The sequence below is a fragment of the Corvus brachyrhynchos genome, unplaced genomic scaffold, assembly GCF_000691975.1.
Source record: "Corvus brachyrhynchos isolate BGI_N302 unplaced genomic scaffold, ASM69197v1 scaffold14, whole genome shotgun sequence".
In the NCBI taxonomy this organism is placed as follows: Eukaryota; Metazoa; Chordata; class Aves; order Passeriformes; family Corvidae; genus Corvus; species Corvus brachyrhynchos.
Genome location: NW_008239110.1, coordinates 15,398,099 through 15,424,026, shown reverse-complemented (window position 1 = coordinate 15,424,026; position 25,928 = coordinate 15,398,099). Strand labels below are relative to the sequence as shown.

The 25,928-nt window shown below is 40.6% G+C and overlaps 2 protein-coding genes across 4 annotated transcripts in view; one reads left to right on the top strand and one right to left on the bottom strand.

Moving 5' to 3' along the window:
• The window catches only part of ECHDC1 (ethylmalonyl-CoA decarboxylase 1), a 45,444-nt gene extending 31,139 nt beyond the window's left edge, over window positions 1-14,305 (top strand). For all 3 annotated transcript variants that reach the window (XM_017739529.1, XM_008637956.2, XM_017739530.1), the window contains one exon: window positions 10,123-14,305. In XM_017739529.1, the coding sequence (XP_017595018.1) occupies window positions 10,123-10,528 (406 nt within the window). In that variant the 3' untranslated portion in view covers window positions 10,529-14,305. The remainder of the gene's footprint in view (window positions 1-10,122) is intronic.
• Window positions 14,306-15,394: 1,089 nt separating this feature from the next.
• Window positions 15,395-25,922, bottom strand: RNF146 (ring finger protein 146). Its single transcript, XM_008637821.2, has 3 exons — window positions 25,734-25,922; window positions 20,686-20,842; window positions 15,395-17,173 (listed from the first exon to the last, which is right to left on the bottom strand). Exon 3 carries the CDS (start codon window positions 17,170-17,172, stop codon window positions 16,114-16,116), a length of 1,059 nt encoding a protein of 352 aa, XP_008636043.1. The 5' UTR covers window position 17,173; window positions 20,686-20,842; window positions 25,734-25,922; the 3' UTR covers window positions 15,395-16,113.
• Between the last annotated feature and the right edge of the window lie 6 nt (window positions 25,923-25,928).

The window sequence follows — 25,928 nt, the reverse complement described above, 5'->3', positions numbered from 1 at the left end:
GCTGCAGAAAATGTCTTTCTGCAATTTCAAATATCCAGCTTCATTTATCCCTTTTAGAAGAAATGTAGCTTTTTATAGCATGCTTTTTTCTCTCCAGCTTCTGTGAAGCCATGAGTGAGAAAGTGTCAAGCCTGAGATAAAAAATTAGATTTAAACCCCCTAATCAAGGTCTGCTGTGTGAACCTCCATCTGTACCTGACTTCTGGGAGATTCTGGTCCAGAATGAGATTGAAAGTCTGTGCGGATGGCAGCCAGTATGACAGCAGACATCACCTGCAGGAGACTTTGGGGGGGCCTTACCTACCTTGTCTTCATTGAGACTGCACTACTCCCCTTGCAGGGTATTGCTACCAGCTTCTTTCCCCATGTTTCTTTCCTTTTATTATCCCTCTCTCAAACTAACAATCTCTGGGCCTCTTTTAGCTCATTTTCTTTGGTCATGGAAGTGTTTAAGAAATAAATCCTTTTTCACTTCTCTGGTTGTTCTTACGCAGTCATGTCTAGACCAGTTTTAATCTGGGTCTTGCCAGAAGACTCTCCCAGACGGTCTTCTCTGCTGCCTTACTGAGCTCCTTCGTGCTACTGATAGAACTTTTCTTGATTTTTTTCAGTGCAGACTTTGCTAGTGATGAGATGCTCTTTTTTGGGGGGACATGCAGTTCTCTGTGTCTGTCTATTATAATTTAATTCCTGTTATCCAAGGGATCTTTGTCCAATAACAATATTATTTTTGTGCTTCTTCCCTGGAATGGCTTCCTTTGGACTTGATAATCTTGCAGCCTCTTTGAGCTGACTTTGTTGATTTTGGAGGCTCCTCTTCCATTGAATATCCCAATATTTGGGCAATAGGTGTTGGTTATCCACATTTTAATTTCCTGTTTATTCCTGGAGACCACATTCCTCCGAAAATGGCTCATGTCTGTTTTCTCTGGGGCCTGCTCAGAGCTGAGTCTACCAGCTCTGAGCAGTGCCCCAATACCCACGCCCTTTACAATAAACCGGCTGTGTCCCGAGAACTGCCTATAGAGATCTCTCGTCTCCATCCGTTACCGTCTACGTCCGGCCGTCCCGACTGGACCCCAGAACCCCCAGAAACCTACAGTTATCCACATTTTAATTTCCTGTTTATTCCTGGAGACCACATTCCTCCGAAAATGGCTCATGTCTGTTTAGCAATTTCTGCACTGGTGTCCAGTGTTCCAACTCTTCCTCTAATCCTTGTCATTGCTATATATTCCATTTTTTAGATTCAGGGCTCCACTTTTCAGAATTTTAGCATCAACCAAATGTTTTGTACTTCTAGATGAAAGTATGACTTTGTCATTCTTTCTTCTGCATTTTATTTCACTCTGGGTGATGTGAGAAAGCGTGATAGAGTCACATTATAAATTACTATTTTAAGGCCTCCTTTGAAGAATGCAATTCTCATTGTTTAGGTCCCTTTGCTCCCCTCTAGAAAGTGCCCTCAGGTTTCCCAGCCAACTCAGAAGAATGTTAACTCTTATTAAGAAAATACTTCTGTAATTAGGAGTCTATTTACTTGATCTGATTTTTACCCTGACCATAAAATGCATTGGAGAATCTGACTGGAGGACAGCAAAGGTAGGGGGTAAAGGCGATATGTGCTAGGGAGACATGAGAGATTTTTCTGGGCTACTTTATGTAAAGTTTGGTTTTTAGCTTTTGTGGTGAGTGGGGAGAAAATGGATGCACTAAGAATGTTTCAAAATAATTTAGTAACTATAAATAAAAATCCACATAGTCTCTGTAAAGTGATTTGAGAAGAGCTGTGAGAAAAGCAAGCTTTTGTGCTGGTGAAATTTCCTAGGATGGTATCAAGCCTACTCCTTTGACACTGTGATTTAGAGTGTGCCTAGAACACTCTGTGCTTGGGAGGCTTGGTAGGATTATTTTTATTTTGCTTCTTGGGTATCATTTTAATTTATTTAAACCTCAAATAAAGAAGGTTTATTGTTTTGTGATTTTAATTGGTGGAGTGTTTTTAAATCACTGAAAGGATTTGAGAGAGGTAACTTTCTGATGGGCTTGTTAAAATAAAAAAACCTACTTCTTTCCATTGCTTTCTTGTAGAAAAGGTTATGGATTAAAGCTAAAAAACAGGAAAGATTATTAATATGCACAGTCTTCTTTTAGCCTATTGAAATTTGGGATTGCAGAGCATCTTTTAGCAACTGTATCTAAGATAAGCACACGGCATGCAGTTTCCCCAGACTATCTTTAAACTATTTTGTCTTCATTTTTATGTACTTTAGTAGTTAGCATTTATGTAGTTACCATTTATTCATCTGTCAAGTGAATATCTGGATTTAAGGATTTTCAGAAAGAGCAAACATTTAGGGGGTTTGCTTTTATGATGCCATGGTGGTGTGCACAGGCCATCACCACAGGCATGTAGCACAAATCCTTACTTTTATCAGTTTTACAGTAGTTTTGCTTTGTAAGTCTCACTAGTGCTGTCGCGGGTCTGAAGTAGTAATTGCTGCAATATCTAATTGCCTTATTATTTCTCTGCCTAGGGCAGAAACATGAGAAGCTCTCAGTGAGAAAGAAGATATGAGAGAGATGCAGAGGGAATTAATACTAGCAAGCTGTGTTGGGAGAGCATGTAACAGTCATGGCTTGCCAATATTCACTGCATTGCTCCAGTTCAAAAACCTGCTAAATAGAATTAGCAAGGAGTTATTGATTAAATGTTTAATCTGGGTCTTTTTGGTCCTTTAAAGCCTATCCAATTAATCAAGTGAGATTGAAAAATAATTGAAATTATGATTAATTCTTCTCAGGATAATTCCACTTGTTAACATTCTCAGAACTTGTTAACATTCTCAGAGAACTAGGGTGGGGTTTTTTGGGGATAGAGGGTATAGTAAGCTGACTTTCAAAAAAAATCTTTAGCCATTTTGTCTAGATAGTCCCCTTACAGAGTATGTAGGTAATTATTTGATGGTGTAGTGATAAATAGACTGCCGAGACACTGCACTAGATAGGCAGAGAGGGATTCATTAGTCCCAGCTTGCTTTTTGGAGGAAACTGTCTTATTCTTAAGGGTCTAATTCTAAAAACATCTGTCATGAAAATTGAAGTAAGGACTGGAAGCTGCTAATCAGCAACTTTGCTGACTGGCTAAATTATTTTAGTATAGTACTGCATATTTCTTCTGCAGAATATTCTTCCCACAGTACCTTGCTGCTTCAAAATTCATTTTTATCGCAAAAATGACTGGTTAATACATTTGTTGTTTTAAGATGAGTTTCTGTAGTAACTATGGAAGGCTTGTGTATTGGAATATTGAACAAGGCTTACACAAGACAAGTTGTCACTACTGGAACGCAATGTTGTCATGTAATTAACTTATTAGTGTTTAGGTTTCCAGGTCAGGTCTCTGCAGGCACAAACCGCAGCCTTACCTTTAGTCTTTTCAGGCTTTCTGTGGCTTTGTGAAAATATCAAGGCAGTAGTTCATATTCAGGTTGTGTTTTCAAGGTTGTACTCAGGAATTACTTTTGTTGTTAGACATTCTGGAGAAGGTAGAGATTAGCTTTGCAGCAATTGCCAAGGAGCATTCATATATAGTGCCTGAAGAATTTGTGTCTTATTGCTAAGGAAGTTCTGTATTTTCTTACACATGCTCTAATATCTGTCTTTCCATGGTGGGGAGAATAGATGTAAGATATATTAAATGGGAAGATGCATGATATCTGGTGTATCTTTTCGACTCTGAGATTTGGAATGCAGATACCAGAGGTGGATTGAGTGATAGGTACAAGTTAAACCTTACAGATCCGAATGCCATGCTAAAGAAAATGGGGAGAAGGCAGTGAGCTTGGAGGATTCCAAACCCCTTGGTATGTGCTACATGAACTGTTCAAAATAGTGTGAAGTTCCACAGTGCTTGACTGCTTAAGTGATGATCCTTGCCCAAACCTCAGGCTAACAGCATTTGCAGTTCCAGTTAATTGCTCCTTATGGTCCAGCTTTCAGAGCTGCCACTTGCCTGTGGGATGATCCCTTAGTGTCCCTGTCTGAGCCAAGGAACTGAAGCTGCAGAATTATCTGGGTGCATTTGCAGCAAAGGTGACACTTTTCTCTTATGGAATTGCTTTCACCTCCAACTACCCTCTTCTGCCTTATCTGAACAGTTATTGCATTTCAGCCATTCATTTTAAAGCTGCTTTTTTTTTTCCTATTTAAGAAGCTTAGAATGCAGCCTAGGAAAGATTACTTGATTTATGTGGTGCACTGAACCAACCTGAAATAAAAGACTTCTTTTTAATCCGAAATCAAGGCTTTTGCTGTACAAATAAAGGAACAGGTAGTTTGTTTCTTGCTATGATGCTACAGATTCAGCAATCACAACTCTCTCTTGCTTTGTTTTAACGTATTGTAACAGTTTAGTTGACTAAAAACATCCCATCACTTCATGTGTTCAGCAGCACTTTGTGTAAGAGCAGCACTTTATTTTTGTTGGGTTTTGTGTGCCTCAGCAAGAGAAGTGAGATTAGATTACAGATGGTACCTGTGTAACTCTGCTGCCTGAGTCCCTGTCACTCGCTTCAGGAACCTACCATCAATACTGGGATCCGCTGTGTCCTCTGGGATGCTGAGGACAATGGAGTGAGATTGAGGTGCAATTTTCTTGGAAGTGATGGGACAGGGATTGTATTTCTGGTGTTGAGAAGGTGCAGCTGGAAAACAGGGAAGAAGTGGACAATGGACTGGCTTTCTTGCTCACTTAAGGTCCAGCATGCACGCGAGAGCTGCTGTTGTTGTGAATTGTCCTAGTAGCACTCACCAAACAAACTTACAAAATCCTAAACTAGTTACACATGAGCTTTTGTCCACTTGCCAGCAAGATCATTAAATTTTTGTGTCCACCTGGCAAAGAAGTTCATTTACATGATAAACACCATCTGCAGATAATGTCATACCTGACCTCTTAACAAATTATTGAACTTGCACTCTCCAGCAGTGTGTATTTTAAAAAGCTCTTTTGGCCATGTGTCAGCATAACACTGCTGTTATTTAATTTTAAAAGAGTTAATTAAGCTGATGCCGTATTGATGAGTTTGTTAGAAAGGCATACATGTTGGGCAAACTGTATGGCAGCATTGTACATCAACTTTGTTCTTCTGTTCTTTGAACAAGTGTTTGGCTCTTGATAACCTTCCTTCTGTTACCATTTTCCAGGTGGTTTCCTTTTTCCTTTAATATCTTTCTTTTCCTGTACCTGCAATAGTTCCATGTGTGGTTTGGATGGTGTTTTGGGTTTGTATGGCCAGGTTTTGGTAGCAGAGGGGCTACAGAGGTAGCAGTAGGTACAGCTTCTGTGAGAAGTTGCCAGAAGCTTCCCCTGTGTCAGGTAGAGCCAGTGCCAGCTGGCTCCAAGGTGGATGCACTGCTGGCCCAGGTTGAGCCAATCAGGAATGATAGTAATACCTCTGTGATAACATATTTTAAAAGGAGAAGAAAGTTACTGCACAGTTGTAATTGTGGCCAGAGAAGAGCAGGGTGAGAATATGTGAGAGGAACAACTCTGCAGACACCAGGGTCAGTGGAGAAGGAGGGGTTGGAGGGAAGGAGGTATCTGAGGTGCCAGAGCTGAGATTCCCCTGCAGACCATGGTGAGGCAGCTGTGCCCCTGCAGCCCAGGGAGGACCACAGGGATGCAAAGATCCACCTACAGCCCCTGGAGAAGACCCACACCAGAGGAGATGAATGCCCAAGAGTGGGCTGGGAGGCCTGTGCTGGAGCAGGGTCCTGTAGGGACCTGTGGAGAGAGGAGCCCATGCTGGAGCAGGTTTCCTGGTAGGACTTGTGAACCCATGCTGGAGCAGGCTGTTCTTGAAGGATGGCACCCTTTGGAAGAGTGAATCACACTGGAAAAGTTTGCAGAGAACTGTCTCTGTGTGAGGGGCCCCACACCGGAGCAGAGGAAGGACTCCTCTCCCTGAGCAGTGGCAGAAACAACATGTGATGAACTGACCATAACCCCCACTCCCCATCTCCCTGCACCAAAGTGGGTGTGTGGCTGACCATAGACATTGCTTTTCATCTGTCTGGGTGTCCTGCATCTATGTTTTGCAAAATATGTAGTTCTACTTGAAGATTTATTATTATTTCTGTAGCTCTTGCTCTACAGCATGCTAAAAACATGGATGTCTTTTAAATGTACCCCAAGGCCTTTGACTCTCGTTTATGGAGAATTTTCTGCTTTGTGTTGGTTCAATCACCTTGCAGATAAGGTATTACTGAAATTTACAGAAGAAGGTAGCAGATTCGGTGAGGGAACTTACTGTGACCCAAAGACGTAAGCTCTGTTTATTATTTATATTAATATTGATGGTTTGAGAGCAGGATGCCAAAGTATTTGTGGGGGAGGTAAAAGTCATCTCCTGCAGTTCTGGCTGCCCTCTCTTGGTACAGCCATAGCTGGGAACCAGGTGCTGCAGCACTGCATGATGCTGGCTGCCTCCCTCCATGGTGTGCCAGTCTCACGCCAACTAAAAGGGGAAGATCAGAAGTCAGGAGCTGTGTCCTTATGTGACACTGGGAACGGGAACAAAATCCAGGTTGCTGACAACACATGTATTGTTTTAAGTGTCTTTTTTTCCTATAATGGGTTTCAAAAGCATAGTTGTAGGATCTTTTAAAATGCATAAAATAGAGGGTGGTATCTGTCCCTCCCTAGTAAATTTGATTAGTATCTTTGCCTTGTCAGAATGCTGACTATAACTCAAACCTTGAAGTCCAGGAAATGATTAGGTAAGGGCCAGCACAGATCTTAATATAATCTTAGTTCTATCAAGGAACTGATTACATCCGTTGGAACAGCTCAGTAACATTAGTATTTATAATAAGCAGGTATGAAAAATTGAGAAAGTATATTTTTATTTGCATTTTCAGCTTTTATTGTATATGCTCTGGCTTCAAGTAGCTGGGAAATACTTTAGCAAAGGAAAGCATAGCTGTTAGCTCACAGAAAGTGCTGCCTTTGGGGAGCAAGTGTACCTTTACAAGGCTGGGATTTGCTAGGCTGCAATGTTAGTAACAAGGTTTCTTCTCACGTGCATTGCCAGTGATGTGATGAGATGCAATGTGACAGTCAGTTGTTTGTGGGTACAATGAGATGTGACAGAATGAAGGAATCCTCAGATCAAAGGGGGAGGATTTGTAACATTTAGTGCAGCTGAGAACATTTTAAAATGTACAGCAGGAACATTTGCTGTAGCTCGTTTGCTTTAGATGACTAACACAAAATTGGATGTGGCCCATGGTGCCTGTGCTTTCTTCGTGGGGGGGCTGTAGTGTTTGTAACATGGAAATAAAATGGTTTCAAAGAAGGTTTCAGCTGCACGTTGAGGCTTATATTACCTTAACCTCTTATTTCCAATTTAAATTTTGAGGATTTTGCTACCCTTCACATTTCTGAGGGATGTTCCCCTGCTTACTATAAGGTCTTCTGTCACTTTGTACATTAATTACATTGAATAATTTTTTTTTTTCGGTATTGTCATGCAACAGATTTTCTTTATTAGGGCAGAGAAGGCATATATGTAGGAGTCTAGCAATATGACCTTCCCCTGGGATACAGGGGACCCAGATTTTAATTCCTTTGACGTGAAAGACAAGACCGGCATACTGTTCAAATCAGGGTTAATTTTGTATTCATCTACTACTCTCTCTCAGGCAGGGCCAGTACTAGGTGAATAAGGTATAAACAGTTTAGGAATAGTACTTTGGTCTTTCCAGCTTTTTGATGTCTGCCTCTTTATGTTAAGTAATGCTTGATGTGCTTTTCTTACAAAAATTCTTTTAATGGGAGATCAGATCTGTCATGTCTCAGAAGGTGGACTCAATTCCTTTCATACAATAAAAAGGGAAATATGTATGCAAGGCTGCAGCTGGGAGCATTCAGAGGCTGATCCCAGGCTGGCTTTCCTGCTGCTTCTGCCTCTTCAGACATGAGCTCAGGTCTCCATTGCTTCCTGGGCACGGGGACTGCAAGTGAGTGATAAATCTAACAGAGAGTATGATGGGTGGTTTCTGTAAGAAATGGTGTGACTTCATAGTTGAAAAGTCTGAAAAACCATAGATACCTTTCTTAAGCCTGAAAGCAGTCCAATACTGCAGTTACACCTTCCACTGACTGCCACTTAGCTCAGTATTTTCTGTGAGGCTTGTTCAAAGGAGCATTGTGGGAAGAGGTGAATCCCAGTGAGGTTCTGGAAGCTGCAGCCTCACAGTCTCTCTGTGAGTTAAGCGGTCAGTGGTTTATTTTCCTTTAATTGTATTTGGTTCCATTTTCTCTGAGGGAGGTAAAGACATTGCAGGGAAACAGAGCCCTTCCCACATACTAAACATTGTCTGAAACAATCTCAGATTCAATATACAAGGGCAACATGGCCTCCCTGACCTGTGGTGGCTGTCCTGTGAGACTGCCTACGGGTTGTCTAGCATCAGATGCACAGCTGCCTATAACCCTTTCTTTTCTAGTGCCTCACATCACTCAGTACAGCTAGAATTAAACCCGTAATAATGTTTTCATTATTGCTTTTCCAGTGGGACACTGGGTGTGAGCAAATTGCAGAGTAAACTGAGCCAGTAAAGGAGTTTTGGAATACTTGCAGAGTCATTCTTTTGAGAGAAGAGACCTGAACTCCCTGGGATTTGCTGGGTCTGGGAAGCACTTGATAATATTAGCTTAAAGCCTTTCCTCCCCTGCAATACTCTGCTTTCTTCCTTTTGTCACACAACCTTCCTCTGCTATCTCTACAAAAAGGCTTTCATGCAATCTGGTCCGTCAGCTGTTGCTTTTGTGCATTGTGCTGGATCTGGGATAAAGCGTAAGCTCTTCAATTCTGATGCTGTACAGTGTGGCATGAATGCTGATGGTGCTCTGGTTAAGAATAAAGCAACCAAGCAAACTTACAATTAACAATAACTAAGCAGATGTGAGAACAGTGAGTTCTTAGAAGTAGTTGCATTTTTAAAGATTTTTCCTTTCCCCTTTCAAAGCTGTTCACCTTGGTATTTTCACTATGGAAAACTGCATTGTTAGGAAACAGACTTGTGTGTAGACCTCAGTATCCCAAGATTTGTCTTCAAAAAGCCAGTTAGTGCTTGAAGTAGAAGTTAATCTACTTCACAAGTGTAATTTCCATCCTTTGCCTTACAATCAGCAGCAAGCAACCACACTGCAGAACATCACGTTGAGAAAGAGCAAGTACTGGTCTGTTTCTGTACATTTTTTCTATGTGTTTCTATTTCTAGTGGTTTTTTCCACTAACCTAATGTGTGTCAGTGTGACCACTGTGTGAAGACAGAATAATCTGCTGCAGCAGCAGAGCTCCTCCAAGGAGATAGCTTAATGAGCCCTAGGGTGAGTTCTTAAGTAAAGGGGGTGAGAAGCTGTAGAAAAGAAGCATAGAAAAGAAAGATGTGAAATCTTTGGAAAGAGGAATGTTACTTATCTTGTAGAGGGGAGCAATTCTATTACACACTGCAAGCATAAATAAAAAGCAATTCTATTGTGCATTGTGAGCCATAAGTTGAGCATCCATCCCGATTTCCCTCGCTGTAATGAGCAGTTAGAAATCAAACTCACATGGATCTCTAAAATATGGAATGAAAAAGCACCACCTGTGCTGTAATCACCACCGTGCTGACAGAACCTCCCCACTTCACATCAGTACTAAGACCACAATCCATCCTCTTGAGAAATGTTTTGCACATTAGTTTGTTTGGGTTTTACCCAACACCCTTTGCAAGGCAGTCTCTCACTGGGAATAAATGTAACATGTCCTCTGTCTGCAGTTCTGTTTTCAACACTTTTAGAACTGACTACAAGTATCAGTATGGGCACTAAGCATCTTTACTTGTAGCTGCCTATGTATCTAATTTTGAGAAGGGCCAAAAGCTGCAGTTATGGCACCATGTGATGTAAAAATTAAGATACTCCAGCTCTGGCTGTAATGAGCATGCTGTCAAGTTGTATCAGCCTTTGGAAGCAGAAGGGAGGAGAAAATAGAAAATCGAGGACCGTTGAGCTGTAAACGAAAGTCGATACATGGATTGACCTCTGTGTTTGTTCTTCATTGACAGGTTGATGACACCTGGAAGTGAAATTCGGTTTGTCCACAAGCACATGGGCCTGGTGCCCGGCTGGGGAGGAGCTGCCCGGCTGGTGCGGATCGTGGGCAGCGGGGCAGCCCTGCAGCTGCTGGGCGGGGCTGCCCGGGTGGACCCCGAGAGAGCTCTGCGCCTGGGGCTCTCCGAGGAGACGCTGCCGTCCTCAGACGAAACCACGGCGTTGGGAGAAGCCCGGGCCTGGCTGAATCAGTACACAGAGGGTCCGACCACTGTGATTCGGGCTGTGAAAAAGGTGGTGACAGCAGGAAGAGAGCTCCCACTGGAAGCTGCCCTAAGAACAGAGAAGGACATTTTTGGAACTGTATGGGGTGGGCCTGCCAATTTGCAGGCATTGGTTAGAAGACTAAAACAAAAATGATGGTTTATGCATGAGGAATGGGCTTGACCTTTTTGCAAACAAAGCTTTCAGTAAAGCAGCCATTAAACGGAATCATTTAAGGACTTGTCCATTTAAAATGGCCTTAACATTCCTGCCATTTAGGTCAGGCAGGCGTATTTGGTGTGCAACCACAGAGAAATCCCGGGCAGATTCTCTACTGTCTTAATCACTCACTGAATGGAGATTAGTGAAATTAGTATGTAAAGGTAAATACTATGCTGAAAATAGAACTATAATTCATTTGAAACGAGGCTGAAGATTATTTTATTTGGTGTTAATTTTGGTTTTTTAACTGGTATGGATATTAATTACTTGAAATTTATGAGGTTTATTCATTTGCAGAACAGGTGCATCTAAAGATGCAAAATATGAGCTTCCCAACCAGTGTCTTTAAGCAGCTTGGAAAAGATGATAACTAGTGAGAGGATAGCTTTTATTTTTTCATTTCTAGTTCTTCATATAATTGCTGAGAAAATATCCTTGGATACTTCAATTTTAATGGTGCTTTTACAGGAGAAGCCTTAAGTTAGTGAGAAGCTTCTAGCACTCATTCACTGACACTGATTCAGGTTTTTAAATGTATTTTGGTGTCTTCTCACTGCTCAAGGAATCAACTACCTACACATGCATCTGCACATTCCCGTATCCTGTACCTGTGCAAAGCTGCTGGCCTGGTTCTTCACACAGAATCTAGCTGAAATCTTGGAAGGCCATGATGTATCATGCCCCAAAAGGGCTTGTCCTTAAGTGACTGGGTGATGTGAGTACTTCAGCATTCTGGTAAGATGTGTGTGGATATGTCTATGTCTTTCTTCAATGCATTTTTGCTGGTAGGGTGTGTTTGGGCTGACTAGAAGATTTGGAACTCAGTCTCCACTTCATGCCAGTGACTATGCAAGTAATTGGATAACTCAGTGGGGAAAGTTTTCCCTTTAGATATTAGAAACTGACACAGAGTGCCTGCTTTAAAAATAAGCATCTGTGAGAGCAAAACCATACAGATATATCTGTGACTGAGAGTTTCCTGTACTGTTGGTTAGGATGCACTTGTCTCTAAATCCAGCAGGAACTGAGATCTGAGCCAAGGACCTAAGTACCCTGTGGGGGCATGTAAAGAAGGAAGCTCTGGGCTGTGTGCCACTGTCATGCATTCTTGCTCTGACGAGGCATAACTAGTTCTAGATCATGGAACAAGCTCCCTTAAGAAAAGAAGGCAGTATCTTGGATGGAAATCCATGTTATGATTTCTACAAGTGTGGCAGGACTCCTGAGTTTTAGACAGCAAGGTAACTACATGTGTTTGAGGATTTGGGGACAAATCGATGTTGGGAATTAGGCTTGGATTGCCTGTTAAGATTCTGTAGGTTTCGAGCAGATTCTGTGATCTGCTAGGGATGTTTTACTGTATGGTTTTCACAGCAATGAATATAGCCTGGAGCAACCAAAAGAAATGCTGAAGAAAGGGATGTTTTGAGTTGGCATTTCAGAGAAGGAACTTGCCTCCACCCTGTTGATCCTGCACCTTTGCCTTTGTATCTGAAGCACTAATGGAGGAAGATTTCAAATCTCTCTTCCCCAAAAAATAAAGTTCAATTTTTACTTTCAGGTTAGAGAAGAGACAGGAATGAGAACATGAGGAAGAGAGTAGTGTTTTGGTTTGTGCCTTTCCTCCCCCTGCTCCTTTTAATCCAGTAGCTCAGTTGTCACTCCCATGCAGCTAGATTATTTCCCATGCCCTAAAGAACTTCAAACCCGTTACTTCACAAGTGCCTATGTTTTAGTATAGTCAGCCAGCACTTGACTGTTTAGTAGTGAAGCTGTTCTGCTTTTCATGAAGTTTCTCAAGACTCATGAGGGATTCCAGACTGCAGCATCACTGAACCTTCAAGGTACACTCCAGTCCATACTCATGCAGCTTTTTGAAGCAATAGCACATCATGTTGTTACAAGTGAAAAAAATGTGTTTTAAAGGACAGCTGGTTATGTCTTTGCTTTTAGCAAGAATTAATGTGCTATTACTAATACTGTTACTGTTTTTAAAATTGGTGTGAAAATTGCTTAGAACCTGAGCAAGACCCTTGAATCTTTTTTCTTTAGTGTATTAGGCTTGTAAGTGTATTCTGTGTACTGGGTAATAGAAATTTGAAAGGGAGGATATTGTAGGACAAAGGCAGAATCTGGTTTCTTTCACATTTTGAACCAGATTTGTGCTGGCAGTAAGTGAATGGTAACTACACCTATGGGGCATCTCTTCCCATTTTGATTTCTAGACAACGAGCTTCTCATTTCAGCAAATGTATTTCCCCAGCCACCCTCTCTGATTTGTATCAAAGGCCAGTGTCTGCTTCTAAGAAAACAGGACAAATAATTAACTAGTACAGACCAAGACACATTCAGAACAGTTTCACAAACAGTTACGGAAACCCATTTTGTTGGTATCATAAATATACCAAACACAGGTACAGGACATTCTGAAGATCACTACAGGTTAGTAGTCTAATACCATATTCTCTGGTTTATTTTCTTCTAAAAGGAAGATGAGTCCTTCATACAGAAACCAGCCCAACTAAATTACCATGAATGCTAGGATGAGAGTTCCAGACTGAGATGAAATGGAATCCCATTTTACCCAGTTGAAAACTAAATGCTTTATTTCACAAAATACTTTCTTATCATCTGAAAGTGACAAATACCTTTAACCAGCAGTTGATAAGTGTTTGTATTTCCTTTACAATTATTAAAGATGTCAAGCTTCATCTCAGGGGTTTTTTTTCCCTTCTGAAATGGCTTAAAGACAAACAAGCACTAAATGAGCAAAATAAATTAGAAACATCCAAAGTGATAGTCCCAGTCTCCTAATTAAATAGCATGCCAGCATTTTTACTTCCTAGGGGCTAGTTTGCCAGCTTCCTCCTCAGCAAACTAAGTTTCCTATTGCATTGTGAAATGTCTGTCTTGTTTTTCCTGTGTACTGGGACAACCCAAGGGTTTAATAGGGGTGTGGATTCTGTACCAAGCTTGTAAAGGTTGGATACTGGAGATCACTTTTAGCAATACAGATGCTTCTATCTTACTTGCTGCTGATAGAAATATATTTACCAAATGATCAATCTAGATAAGCAAGGTGTTCTTGCAGAATGCTTGGTTCACTATCTGATTTATATCTTTTGTAGCCATGAAATAGGATTCCTGTATCTGTGGTTATCTGTTCTGGAAATCATGAGATGCTGTAGATTTTATAGTATTTAAATTTCCTTTTTCATTTTCCCTTCTGCTCCACTGTGCATTTCTCTGGCTAGGCTGTACAAGTCAAAAATCACATAGTGCATGTAATTACAGCCAACCACATGATGCAGTGTGGCTGTGGCTTTGCTAAAATAGGCAGAGAACACATTTCCTACTGAAAGTAATGGTTTAAATATGAGATGGGAATTATCGGTTACTACTTTTCCCTAGCTTGATCTGGGGAGTGCATTTGCCACTCTGACGACTGGCTATTAAGCTCTCACCAGCCTCACTTTAACTAATTTTAGTGTTTCACAGCTGCAGTCACCCAGCAGAAGCCAAAAGCAGCATCACAGGTGTGGGGCTGAACTCTCTACTTGGGTCAAAAACCCCAAGGATAACCACTGATAGAATTATTTGTGGGCTGTTTGGGCTGCAAATCCTTAAGTATATAGTGAGTCATGTTCCTCTATTTTGTTTCTTGCTTTTTTTCAACCCATACTCTCACTTAAAGTAAAGTGTGTGCACATAGCTGAAGTGTTCTTTCTTTGTGCTGCAAAAGCCTTCAATAAGTCAGACTTTGGTTAGAGCCACTGGATACTAACTCAAATCAGAGAAATAAGACAGCTAGCAACTAACAGAAAAAAGCATTCCATCCAGTTTCCTTCTGAAGTCCATGTAATTGGCTTATTTCCTTATGGGACTGGAAGATGATAGTGAAAACCTGTGATCAAGAGCATCTCTTCCTAGCTGAGAATGAAGGAAATCTTCCTTATTTCATCCTAATCTTGTCTGCACTTTCCTGACCCACTGATCTCACCTGCGGGCAGAGGAGGGGGCACAGCTTTGTCCAAGATCAGGCATGTCATCCATCATTACAGTCAGAACATTATAAAAGTTTAAATCTACCCTTTTTAAAAATCAGCCCTTTTAATTCCCTTCAAATGGTTGTTTGCCTAAAGCAACTTCTGTCTTAAGATCAGTAGTACCTATGTATCAGCTACTGTCCCTTTCTATTCTGGGATATATATACTGAGCATTGGAGTTTAATTAGCTTTAGTTTGAAGACTGAGTCTAGAATCAACTAATGCCATTTCTCAATCAGAAAAAATGTCAAACACCTGCCAGGGACAGAAAAGACAAGCTGTGTTTCTTAAGATCTGGCTTCTAATATTCAGAAGTCTGTAGAAATGCAGCTCCTACATTGCTAATACAACAGTACCCTTTCTGTGCTGCCACCAGTTTTGCTATGAACAGATAAACAGCACTATAGTCCTTAATGTCCATGTCCTTTGTTATAGGGTCAACTTTGATAACTTACACTCTTTTATTTCAACATTTCTGCTGTTAAAATAAGGCTGATACTTCTGCCTGCCATCAACAGTGAAGTGAGTTAATCAGCTCTTCAGATGTCTGTGTACTAAAGCTTGCAACTCATGATTTTTCAGTAAAAGATGATAATCCTACTGTGTTGTGTTTGAGAGACAGCCAGTCAGCGATGCAAGAACTTCAGGATGCCACTCAGAACTAGTCTTCCCTTTTGGTAAACACCGTAAGCTGTTTTATGAGAATTTTCTTTGAAATTCCCTCAGTGAAGTTCAATTAAACTGGAAACATATCTGAGATTGTTACTGATAAAATGTAGTTTTATTAAATTATAAATTCTGTAACAAAAACGAGACAGATCAAGAAAGATCTCCAAAAACAAAACTACAAGGACTAGATGGCAAAGCCAGTGAAAAAGCCATGGAGAGTGTAAAGGTAAGGATTTGCAACACAAGTTAACAGCATTTTTACATTACCATTGAAAAAAGGTAAATGATTGCTCTTTTCTAATAAAAACACATTTTAACTCCAAACTCACATCTATTTTCTCACATTAAATTAAGCATCCTGCTCACACCCAACACCTTGCCTGATTCCACATTGCTTTAGTGTTCTTTTCATACATCAATCCATGCAGAAAATAGTAAGACACTTAATGCAACAGTCAAGAGAATGAAGACAATTCAAGTTGTACAGCAGATATACATTGGCCAAAAAAGGATAGAGTATCTTCAAGGGGAAAATGCTACAAAATAAACACAAGACATTTTCAAGAAAACTGGGCATTGCTAAACAGCTTTCAAACCATTAACAGGACAACCCAGTTTCCTAGAGTTAAACAGTCTTCCAGCTGAGACATGTTAAGAGACTTAAGTTAAAACAGGCCAAATCTGTTTCCCCCCTTCACCCCACCCTCCCACCAAACACGCTGCTAGGTTTGAGTGCAATGCCAATGTGGACAGAAAATTTACAGAAAATTACAACTGAGTATTTTTTTTCACATGGCTCTAGATTTAAACTTCAGTGACTGTGCACTGTCCATCTGGCCTTCTAGATCTTACACTTGTGTTTGCCACCCCACCCCCTGCCCCTGGTCTGTCTGCTCCTGGCTGGCTTGCACTGGCATTCAAGTGTCTCTGCTGACCAGAGGATGGGTGTTGCTGAAGGTGGGCAGACACATCCTCACTGTCGCTGCTGGCATCCGATTCGGTCTCCTCAACAGAGGTGTCGGGGGCTGGCACCCTACCAGAAGATGATGATTCATGGTCTTCTTCTCCCTCTACCCTGTGACTCCTTTCAGCCATACTGTCTCCATTTATTTGCAAGTGGGCAAAAGAGTTCTCTAAAGAGTTGCTTGCATCGGGTGATGGCGTTGAAGGACTCACAAGCTGACCATCTAGTGCTGGCAGGGGCCTCACGGAAATGGATGCTAGAGGCTGCACAGCTGCAGCCCCTGGAGTCAGTGTGCTGTCCGCACCGTCAGCGGAGCTCTCTCGTGCCAGGTTGACAGTGTTGCTGTCACAGTCCAGCCTCAGCCCAGCCACTCCCTTCTTTGGTATATCTATTATGTCCCGTTTGATTTTTCTGCGACGTCCATGCTCATTTCTCCTATACTGAACCATATTTTCAAGGTCTGCTACGTATAAAAAACCAGCAATTAGCATTTCAGTGCTCTTTTTACCCTTGGAAAAGGCATCTTCCAGCTCTCTGCTGGTACGTTCATCATACTGCCACCAGCCATTTCTACCTTCATAGTACCAAGCATATTCTCCATTGCCTCTGCTTGCTGCTTTGAGTTCTTCGGGTGACAATAAGGTTGGCTTGTCAAGAAAATCCTCGGGAATCTCTTGCCGGCAGAGCGCACATCGTTTCCCAAGCCAAGAAGCTCCCTTCACACACAGATAGCAGAAAACATGTTTACAGGGCAGACTTACGGGATGGACACATGTTTGCAGACAGATAGCACATTCAGGGACTTGCAGGGAAGGTGCAGCATTGGTACATGACTCATTTGTCTTCCTATTTGTGGGAAGCATGTTGATTGAATGATCTATTTCACCACAGCCAGCCATCCTGCAGAGGATCAAAGAAATTTAAATCAGTTTATTGTGTCAACTTAAACTAGCACCTCGCATTACATTTCACCTCAACATCCATGGAATGAGATGTTTACCTCAAATTAAGGTAAGTTACTGTTTCCTGAGGTGACAGACTAAATCAACTGGGAAAATTTCTTTTGCTAATCACCAGTATTTTACCTGTTTAATTTTCAGCATGTTAACATCCCAAGTTAGAAAATAAATTTTGTTATTTCCTCTGTTCATTCTCTGAAGTAGTGTTGATTAATGAACCTTCAGCCAACCAGTTATTTTGGTGCCTCCTCAGGAAATTGAAAGAAACGATGGTTCTTTCCACAAGAGGTGACGTGGCTGTGAATTGAACTTAAACAATCCCTCTTCAGACTACAGGTGATTGTCTGCTTAAGGGACTGCCTGAACAGCATCTCAGACTAGGTTTACACAGTAGAAAATATGCCTGACAGCAGCACCCAGCTGAAGAATTCCCCCACTCTGTTCCGTAGTTCCCATGCACCATGGTACACTATCCCTCAAACTGAGCTCAGAACAACCACAGGGCTGCAGAAATAACCAGATCTGAAAATGGAGGTGGCCTTTTCAAAAGATACCTTGGATTCCTTTTTCTTAAACATTAAGTGAACCCCCTGATATATGCAAGTGCCTCTCGAAAGGAATCACTGCAGACCAGCAGAAGCAGCAGTGTATTGCAGAAGACACACAACTCTGACTTGACTGGCTTGTGAAGTCATTGCCTTTACTTTCTCTGGCCATATCTTATTTCTGTTATTAAAGATGATTTTGTAACTGTGAGGGAATGGGGAATGCAAAACTGCATCACTTTGGCATTGTGTAAGATTTAAGTAGTTGAAAAATTCTAGCCTAAATATGCAAATGCCTTCTCGACTACATTTTTGCCATGGCAATCTTTCACGGTCTCTTTCATGGTAATTTTCCTTTTATTTATTAACAATCAAAACCAAACACCAGATACCAAATGAGGGAGAAGAATGGCTTTGGGGAATGGGACCTGAAAAGGTGCCTTTTTCCAATTAAAATCCCCAAGGAACTTCAAGACTGATATTCAACAAAACAGCCTTTCAGTGAAAGTAGTCTTTGTTGTACAGACAGCTAGGAATACTTCGTGCAAAACTACCACAAGCACGTGGGTCAAAAGGGACCTTTAAAGGTCACCTAGTCCAGTTTCCTGCTCCACATGGCACCAACAATAATACTAGATTAGATCAGCTGCGGCTGATCACTGTCTAGGTGCGTTTTTCTGAAACCTGCAAGGATGGAGATACCACAGGCTGCCTGGACAGCCTGTTCTAGTGTTATACACATTTCTAACAAAATTTTCAAGAGAAAATGCCTAGTGTTACTGTAAAAGCCTCCACTGCTTTAAAAATCTTATAAATATCTGCTGGGGGGGGGGGGAAGGTTCAGTATCTGTATTTATCTTTACAAAAAAAGATCATGTGCTGTTTACTTAAAATATTTTTCTCTATGCTGTCTGTTCCCTTCTATCACTATAATTTCCTCTTGAAAGACCAATTCCCCTTTAATCCTTTTTTTAATCAAGTAATTCTTTTAAAAGCTCTACAGCTCAAATGCTTTTTCCTGAAGTAATATGTAATTGTATCCACCTATGTTTCAGTTTTGTATCTGAGTTTCTTTTTCCTGAGATTAATGACAAATCTGCTAACAGTTCTTAAATCAGCATGCCAGATACAGACACAGCATTACCTACCAGCTGGTAACTGTGTTTTTACTGCACAGCACACATCTGTGAGATCCATTCTAACAATGTTGTGAACAAGTTGCTTTTTGGAAGCCTCATACTTCTGAGGCTGTATTTTGCAACAGATTTTTACAGCAAATGTCACAGTTTACACCAAGAAACTTACTAGAAAAAGGAGAGAATATTTCAGAATACCCACAAAAACAACCCAGCCATCACTTCACAACAGAAGAGCTAAAAGAGAAATCCATTTATTGATTAATTTGTGCTAACCATGGCTGAGGTAAAAGATCTTAATTTTCAAGTGCCCCCACATTGAGATACTACAGTGCAAAAAGGCACAGCAGCAGAGATTTCTACTTCCGTGCTACAGTTTTAAAAAAGGATGCTTTTCCCTGAATATCCTTTATAAAGTTATCCTTTCCAGAGTCAAATAAAAGATTAGAACAACCTGTAGGTAAGTAACTTTTACACAAGTCACGTATCATAATTAAGATTTTGGAGGTGATTAAAATGCAATGCAGGGATGAAAAAGGCAATGCACTTTGACAAACTAAATTCTGATACTGTAAGCTAAACTAAAGAGAGTTTACCCTGAGGCAAACTAAAAGAAGAATTAAAAGTTGTTACATGTTTACTGGAAGCAAAAAAATGCTAACATTTGAACTGTGCTCAGTAGGTCGCCCATTTATTTGAGGGATCTGTAATTTCTTACTAGATCAAGATAATAATGCAGGATATGAAAAGGAGTAAATGCCTTTTCTTGAAATTCTTTTTTGAGTTTTAATGACTCTAAGGAAAATGTTATGTATAAAATGAATAGAGCTGGAAGAGCAAACCCTTATCTCTAGAAGTGCTACCCAGGAACATAAAACTCTTCTAAGATAAGCACAACTGCAGTTGCATGTGCTCAGAATGCAGGACAATTATGCACTTGAAGATTTCTATCAACTACACTGACACTGTCTCACTTCTTGTTTTTAAAGCATGATGCTAATTAACCTTTTTAATACCAAATCTAGGTCAGAGTTTGTTTATAAGCTGGTAGGAGGATGTACACGTACGTAGGTTTTTACTGAAGAGGTAATCCTTCAGAACCGAGGACAAACATCTTGGGCTGCTATTCTGCTACGTTATGGCTGTGGAAGCACTTGTACTGCAACTTCATGCTATTAAGAATTAAAAAAAACTGACCACACAGTATTTTTCCTGAAATTAAGGTTCAGTCAAAACAGGCTTTATATCAGAACTGTTATCAAACAGGAAAGCTCTATTTTTTGGAGGATTGGGTTCCCTTTAAGACACTCCTAGCATCATGGAAAAATCATATTCTTGACTACTGACTACAAATTAATTAAACTCAAGGAAAAATTCTAAAAATAATTTTATTTGAAGTATTTAGATCCTTAATTCAGGTGTAAATAAGGGAGCAGTAAGAACCTGAACTCTGCATTTTAGCATAAACACAGCCTAAAACTCAGAAGGAATTAGTCCAAAATCTTGCCAGATCCCACTTCTTGTGGTTTTCGTTTTTAATATTAAATAATAAGTTTAATTTCTAAGCTATGGGGCCTTCATCAATACATGAAGTATGGAAGAGGTGATGTGTAACAACTACATGGAAAGACCCCAGGCCTTCTTGGAATTTAATGGAAGAAAAAGTAAATCCACACAAAATCACTTCAAATTCCAGGTGAAATTCTAACTGCAACTAAGCAGTCCATCAAGGAGCTGACATGTTTAAGTTCATTAACAAAACAACAGCTTACTTTTTCTGAATAATTTCTACTGAAGCATGCCACAAGACTGAAATGTCCTCTCTTCAGATGTCTCCAGCTAGGATGGCAGGTCCTCCTTCCCAAGGCTGGCTCATTCCTGACTTGTCCTGCTCAGTGGTACACTACAGCGTTTCAGCTTCTCTGCAAACTAACAGAAAGCAAATAATACCACCATTACAATGTCGTCCAGAGGTACGAGCAAGCAAAGTACAGTGCCACGGTTCTGTTACAGAAAGGAAAATACTATGCTTTTATTTACTCAATGCAGGCTATTTTCAATAAAACTACCATTGGACTTCTGCTTCATTTTTTGCAACCATCAATTTTGACCCACAGTTTTTATTTTGATGTCTGGCTTAAACAAATCATCTTTTTTTAAGCATTATAAAAGGCAATTATTTTTGACGATAGTAAGTTAATTGCTCATTTCCATATAGTAACCTCACAAAAGGAGTAACACAAAAGGAGAAACAAGACCGAAGTTGCGAGCATGTTATGTTTATGCAATTTTAACCTCTAATAAATGATCCCTTATATTTAGAAATTTTAAAAAGTCACAATGGCTTCCTAAAGCTGTTTATAAAACTATCTGTATTACACCATTCCAAAGGACCATCTAGCCATATGTCTTGTCCTGACACGGACTAGTATCAGACACTTGAGGAAAAAACAGCGCACGTGAATAGCCAATTTCCCCCAGGTCTTCTCCATATTTCAAGTAGAAATCTGCCTCTTTATATTTCGAGGCTCAGAGCCTTGAATCCTTGTCCTCTTTTACAGAGATCATTGCATTCATTAAATGAATGAACCTCAGAACCATTCAGCACTTTCTTCTTTATAAATCCACATATGTACATCCTCATACCAGCTTATAAAGAAACTCTATGACCTACATTTGATACTTAACAAGGTAAACAAACAACAACAAAAATTAATTAGGACCTTCCTCTATTTCTTTAAAATGCTCTGATGGGCTCCAAGTTTCAACAATGAAAAGAGTGCATATGATCTCTAAAAAAGAGGACAAGGATGCAACTCAGCCTCCACACCGCAGAGGCAGTGTTATCAAGCTAGCAGATAATGTCAGTCACAATACATTTGGTGAATGCCACCAACCAGAATCTGAGCCAAGTCATTTCACAAATACATAATAATCACTAAGTGCTTAACAAATACATAAAAAGTTCCTACAGTAGGGAAGTAGGAATCTGCAAACTCAGAAGGGGAAGGGAGACCATCACTCTTGCACTTTCACACCCTAAACAGGAAGGTCTTGACCTAAGAGAACCACCTTCAGTGAATCCTCTGTAAAAAGACTGATGAGCCACAGAGTCACATCCTCCTTCTGGTCTGCAGCTTTCTGGATGATTCTTAAACATTTTGAACTACAGTTTCCAGTTGCTGCAAAACATTATACATAGGAATGATTTGAAGCAGATCTGAGAACGTCACCTCTTTGATTTCAATATGTTCAAGGAAAGAATCATTTCAGCATAAACACAGTGCAGAGCAGACATGTAAGAGCTGAGTGAAGTCAAGGAGTGATAAGTCCCTGAAAGAATATGCAGCATTACAGTATTCTGTGCTATAGTCCTTCATCAAATGAGCAAACATTTATCATTAATAATATCAGAGTGTTCAGTTGACTTTAGTGCATGAAGCATTATTCAAGTATGTTATTTTCTTTATAGCTAAGCTCCATGTAACATTCCGTGCAGCTGTTTTTAGAATGAACTCCAAAAGAAAAATGCAAAAATTAACAAGCCTATCCACACCTTTTCTCCCCTCATAGTTCTAGCAGCTTTCCTTTCTTCACACATCAATCTGAAACCACGAGCTGCAATCGCATTAGAATTGTGGCTCTACTAATCCAGAGACACGATACTATGTTTTCTATGATCAAAGAGACAGCTGCAACAAGCTTGATGCTCTGGGTGTGGTGTTCAGTCCTTTATCTTCATAGCTGCTTTCTGTTACTTCAATAGGTATCACCTGAAGTCTTTTATCTACTACCTCTCACAATCCACTACTAGAAGTAGCACATCATAAAACCAAATGCTATGTGGAGATGGCAGAAAAAGGCTGGGTCAGTTCTGGGAGATTACTTAAGAAATAAAAATGCATGCACATATTCAAGGTATGTAATTATACCTAGAAGAATCCAAGGAAGGCATAATTACAGGATTGTGGTAATGCAAATTTCCAATTTCTCCAAAGCTCTTGAAAAGAACTAGTTCACACACTGACTTCAGGTAACCTCTACATTTCATGGCATTGTTATTTATTTAATAAGCCAGTCTTGAAAATTCTACTGAACAGACTAACAGACACTTGTGGTTACACAAGCACCCCTTTTTGGATGATGACTCCTCCTTTGAAGTCACCTGGGTAAAAGCTGTTCTATACTTAGCAATTAATTTTCTCTTCTTCCTGTAGTATGAGGAGTTACCCTATCTGCAGCAACCTGCATGTATCCATCCCCTCCTAAACCCCTGCATCACACATTGATTTTGAAACTTTAAAGGTGGAACAGACAGAAGGACAGCATCGCTGATCAGGAACAAGAATTCAAACTGGGCAACATCCAAACTGAGACTCAGCCAGCATAGAACAGTTCTCTTTGTCCCCAAAAGTCTCTCAGGATGCTTACTGGGAGAAGTCATGTCCACTTCTTTCATAATTTAGGATTTTGAAGTCATGGACTTCTTACCAGACCTATCTCCCAAAATGACTTCAGGTTCTCCTTAAGAAAAATGTTAAGCTTTTACTAGGCCAAGATTTCTTGTCAGCTCAGTCAACTGTGCTCATTAAACCATGAGACCCAGTAAATTATCACATCCAGCACAATTCTTCCACCCTTACTTCTTTGGGGAAACAACAATTACAAAAAAAACCCAACAAACAAACAAAAAACCCACCCAAACCAAAACCAGAAGCAAACATATTTAGAAAGCCAGCTCCTGTACATTGATGAAGAGTTACCTACAGTTTTAAGCTTCCTCCATAAGTAAAATCTTAGCTTTTTAAAAACAAACAAGTGCAAAACATTGGCGAATTCAACTCACACCAGCCAAAGACTATTATCTGAATCCTACTTCAAATGATAAAATCTCATGAATTCTACAACTCCATACATATTATTCTAAAATAGCTATCACAAATTCATCATTTATCCCCTTGAAAACTCAGCAGTTACAGTATTAATTCACAAGAATAAATGCTCTTCTGTAATTAAATATTTGGGTTTTTTTTCCATCAAGCTCCCTTATTTGTAACTCAGCTGGGGGCGGGGGGGGGGAAGAGGAGGGGAAAAAGATCCCCCAAATTCTGCCCTTCCCCACAAGTCGCCATGAGCCAGACAGTGGGGGAAGAAAGAAGGTGGCTGTTTTATTTAACAGTAAAATCACTCTCCTGTCTGATGGTCTGCTATTGTCAATACACTACCAGCTCAAGGTACTGAGTCTTATCAGGTATGTTTAAAACTGTCCCTGGCACTGGATAGCACAACAGATAAATAACCTGTTTCCTGTGCTTGCCTACTTTTTTGTATCTGTTTCTTAAACTTAGAATATTCTCAGGAATTGCTGATTGTGATGAGACTTCAAGTTGCCTGTCATTCCTTATCGTTGGCTATTTCACACTAATAAACACCCAACATTTATGTGTACATTTGGAACTGAATCATAGAAGAGTCAAGATCAGAACAGTCAGCCATTTCAGTATTAAAATGTTACATCTATTGAAAATGAGGTTGTTCCCTATGCTACAATTGGAGTACTAATCTTGAATTTTGAGCATATATCCTATTTCAATCTATTTAACAAAGAAAAATGTTAATTTCTCTCTCAAATCAAAAGTGTGCAAAGATCTTCGTGTGTGTGTATATATATATATATACATACACACACACACTTGATTAACACGCACAGAAGAGAGGAAAAAAAAATCAATTTCAATATGAAGGCTTTTCCAGGGGCCCGCTATTCAATAGACTATGAAAATACTGCAGTTCCAGCTCTTTAAATAAATGACAACTCAGTTACATCTATATTGATACAATGTATTTTGAAGGAAACAAGAACAAACTTTTTCGTTCACTCACTACAGATTTTGCATTATAGCAATTTAAACAACTGGCACTTCAATACACTTGGACAGAAACTACAGTATTAACCACACAAGACTATATAGCAAGTTCTTGCAAGAAACATTCAATATTTAAGACTTATTCAAAATTACCAAACGAAGATTCAGATTTCACCATGTCTTCAATACTATTACACACTGTAATTTTTGGTACCGCATTTTTAGAGATGCTTCAGAATCTATTTTTAAGTAGCCCACCGTCCAGAGGCAGCAGCTAACAAAAAGAGGATTGGATTTTTAGTATTACAAACCTGACAGAAGCGAAACATTTTAAAGCTCTGCTCCCTACTCCTCCTTGTAATTGTTAATATGTAGCTGCATATTACACACCAGTAACAAAACCTACAGCATTTCTCAGGCATATCACTGAAAAGCTGTACTAAGATTAAACCTCCCACAATTTCAGTTTAACTATTTTACCATTCCAATCGTCTTGTTCGTACAAAAACCTCATATTTAGTTAATATTTTACAACAATTTTTCAGTGGAGGCAACATGTACCGCACCAACAGCGGGACCCGTTTTCACATTTCACGTCCCCTTTTAACATTCAGAAAGGATGCAGTGCAAACACTTGAGCCGAGGCCGTCAAGCACAGAGAAACAAAAGCACTTCCACTGGGAACACTTAGTTGCTTCTGCCTGGGTGCTCCGCGCTGCGCTCCCGTGACCGCCCGTGCGGCTCCGCTCAGGCCGCCGGCGGCAGTGCCCGAGGCCGGCTGGGCACAGAGCTGACATCCGCAGGGGCGAAGCCACACATTGAAGCGCTGCACATCGCCCTGGGAATTAGAGCGCTGCGCCGGCTCGGCCAGGGGATTCCGCCACGCGCGACGCCGCCACGGCTAATGCTCCTGACCTATTTTACTGCCCAGCACAACGAAACCCCCGACTCACAGAATCGACCAGGTTGGGAAAGACCTTCGGGATCATCGAGTCCAGCCTAAGTCCGGGTCCGGTCCGGCACTCTGCGCGCACCTTGCTCCGCACCGGCGCGGGGCGCCGCCTCCTGCAGGGACACGGCTCCGCGGTGCCCGGCAGCGGGGCCCGGCAGGAAGGGCCGGGAAGCTTTGCCAGCCGTCCCGTCTCTCC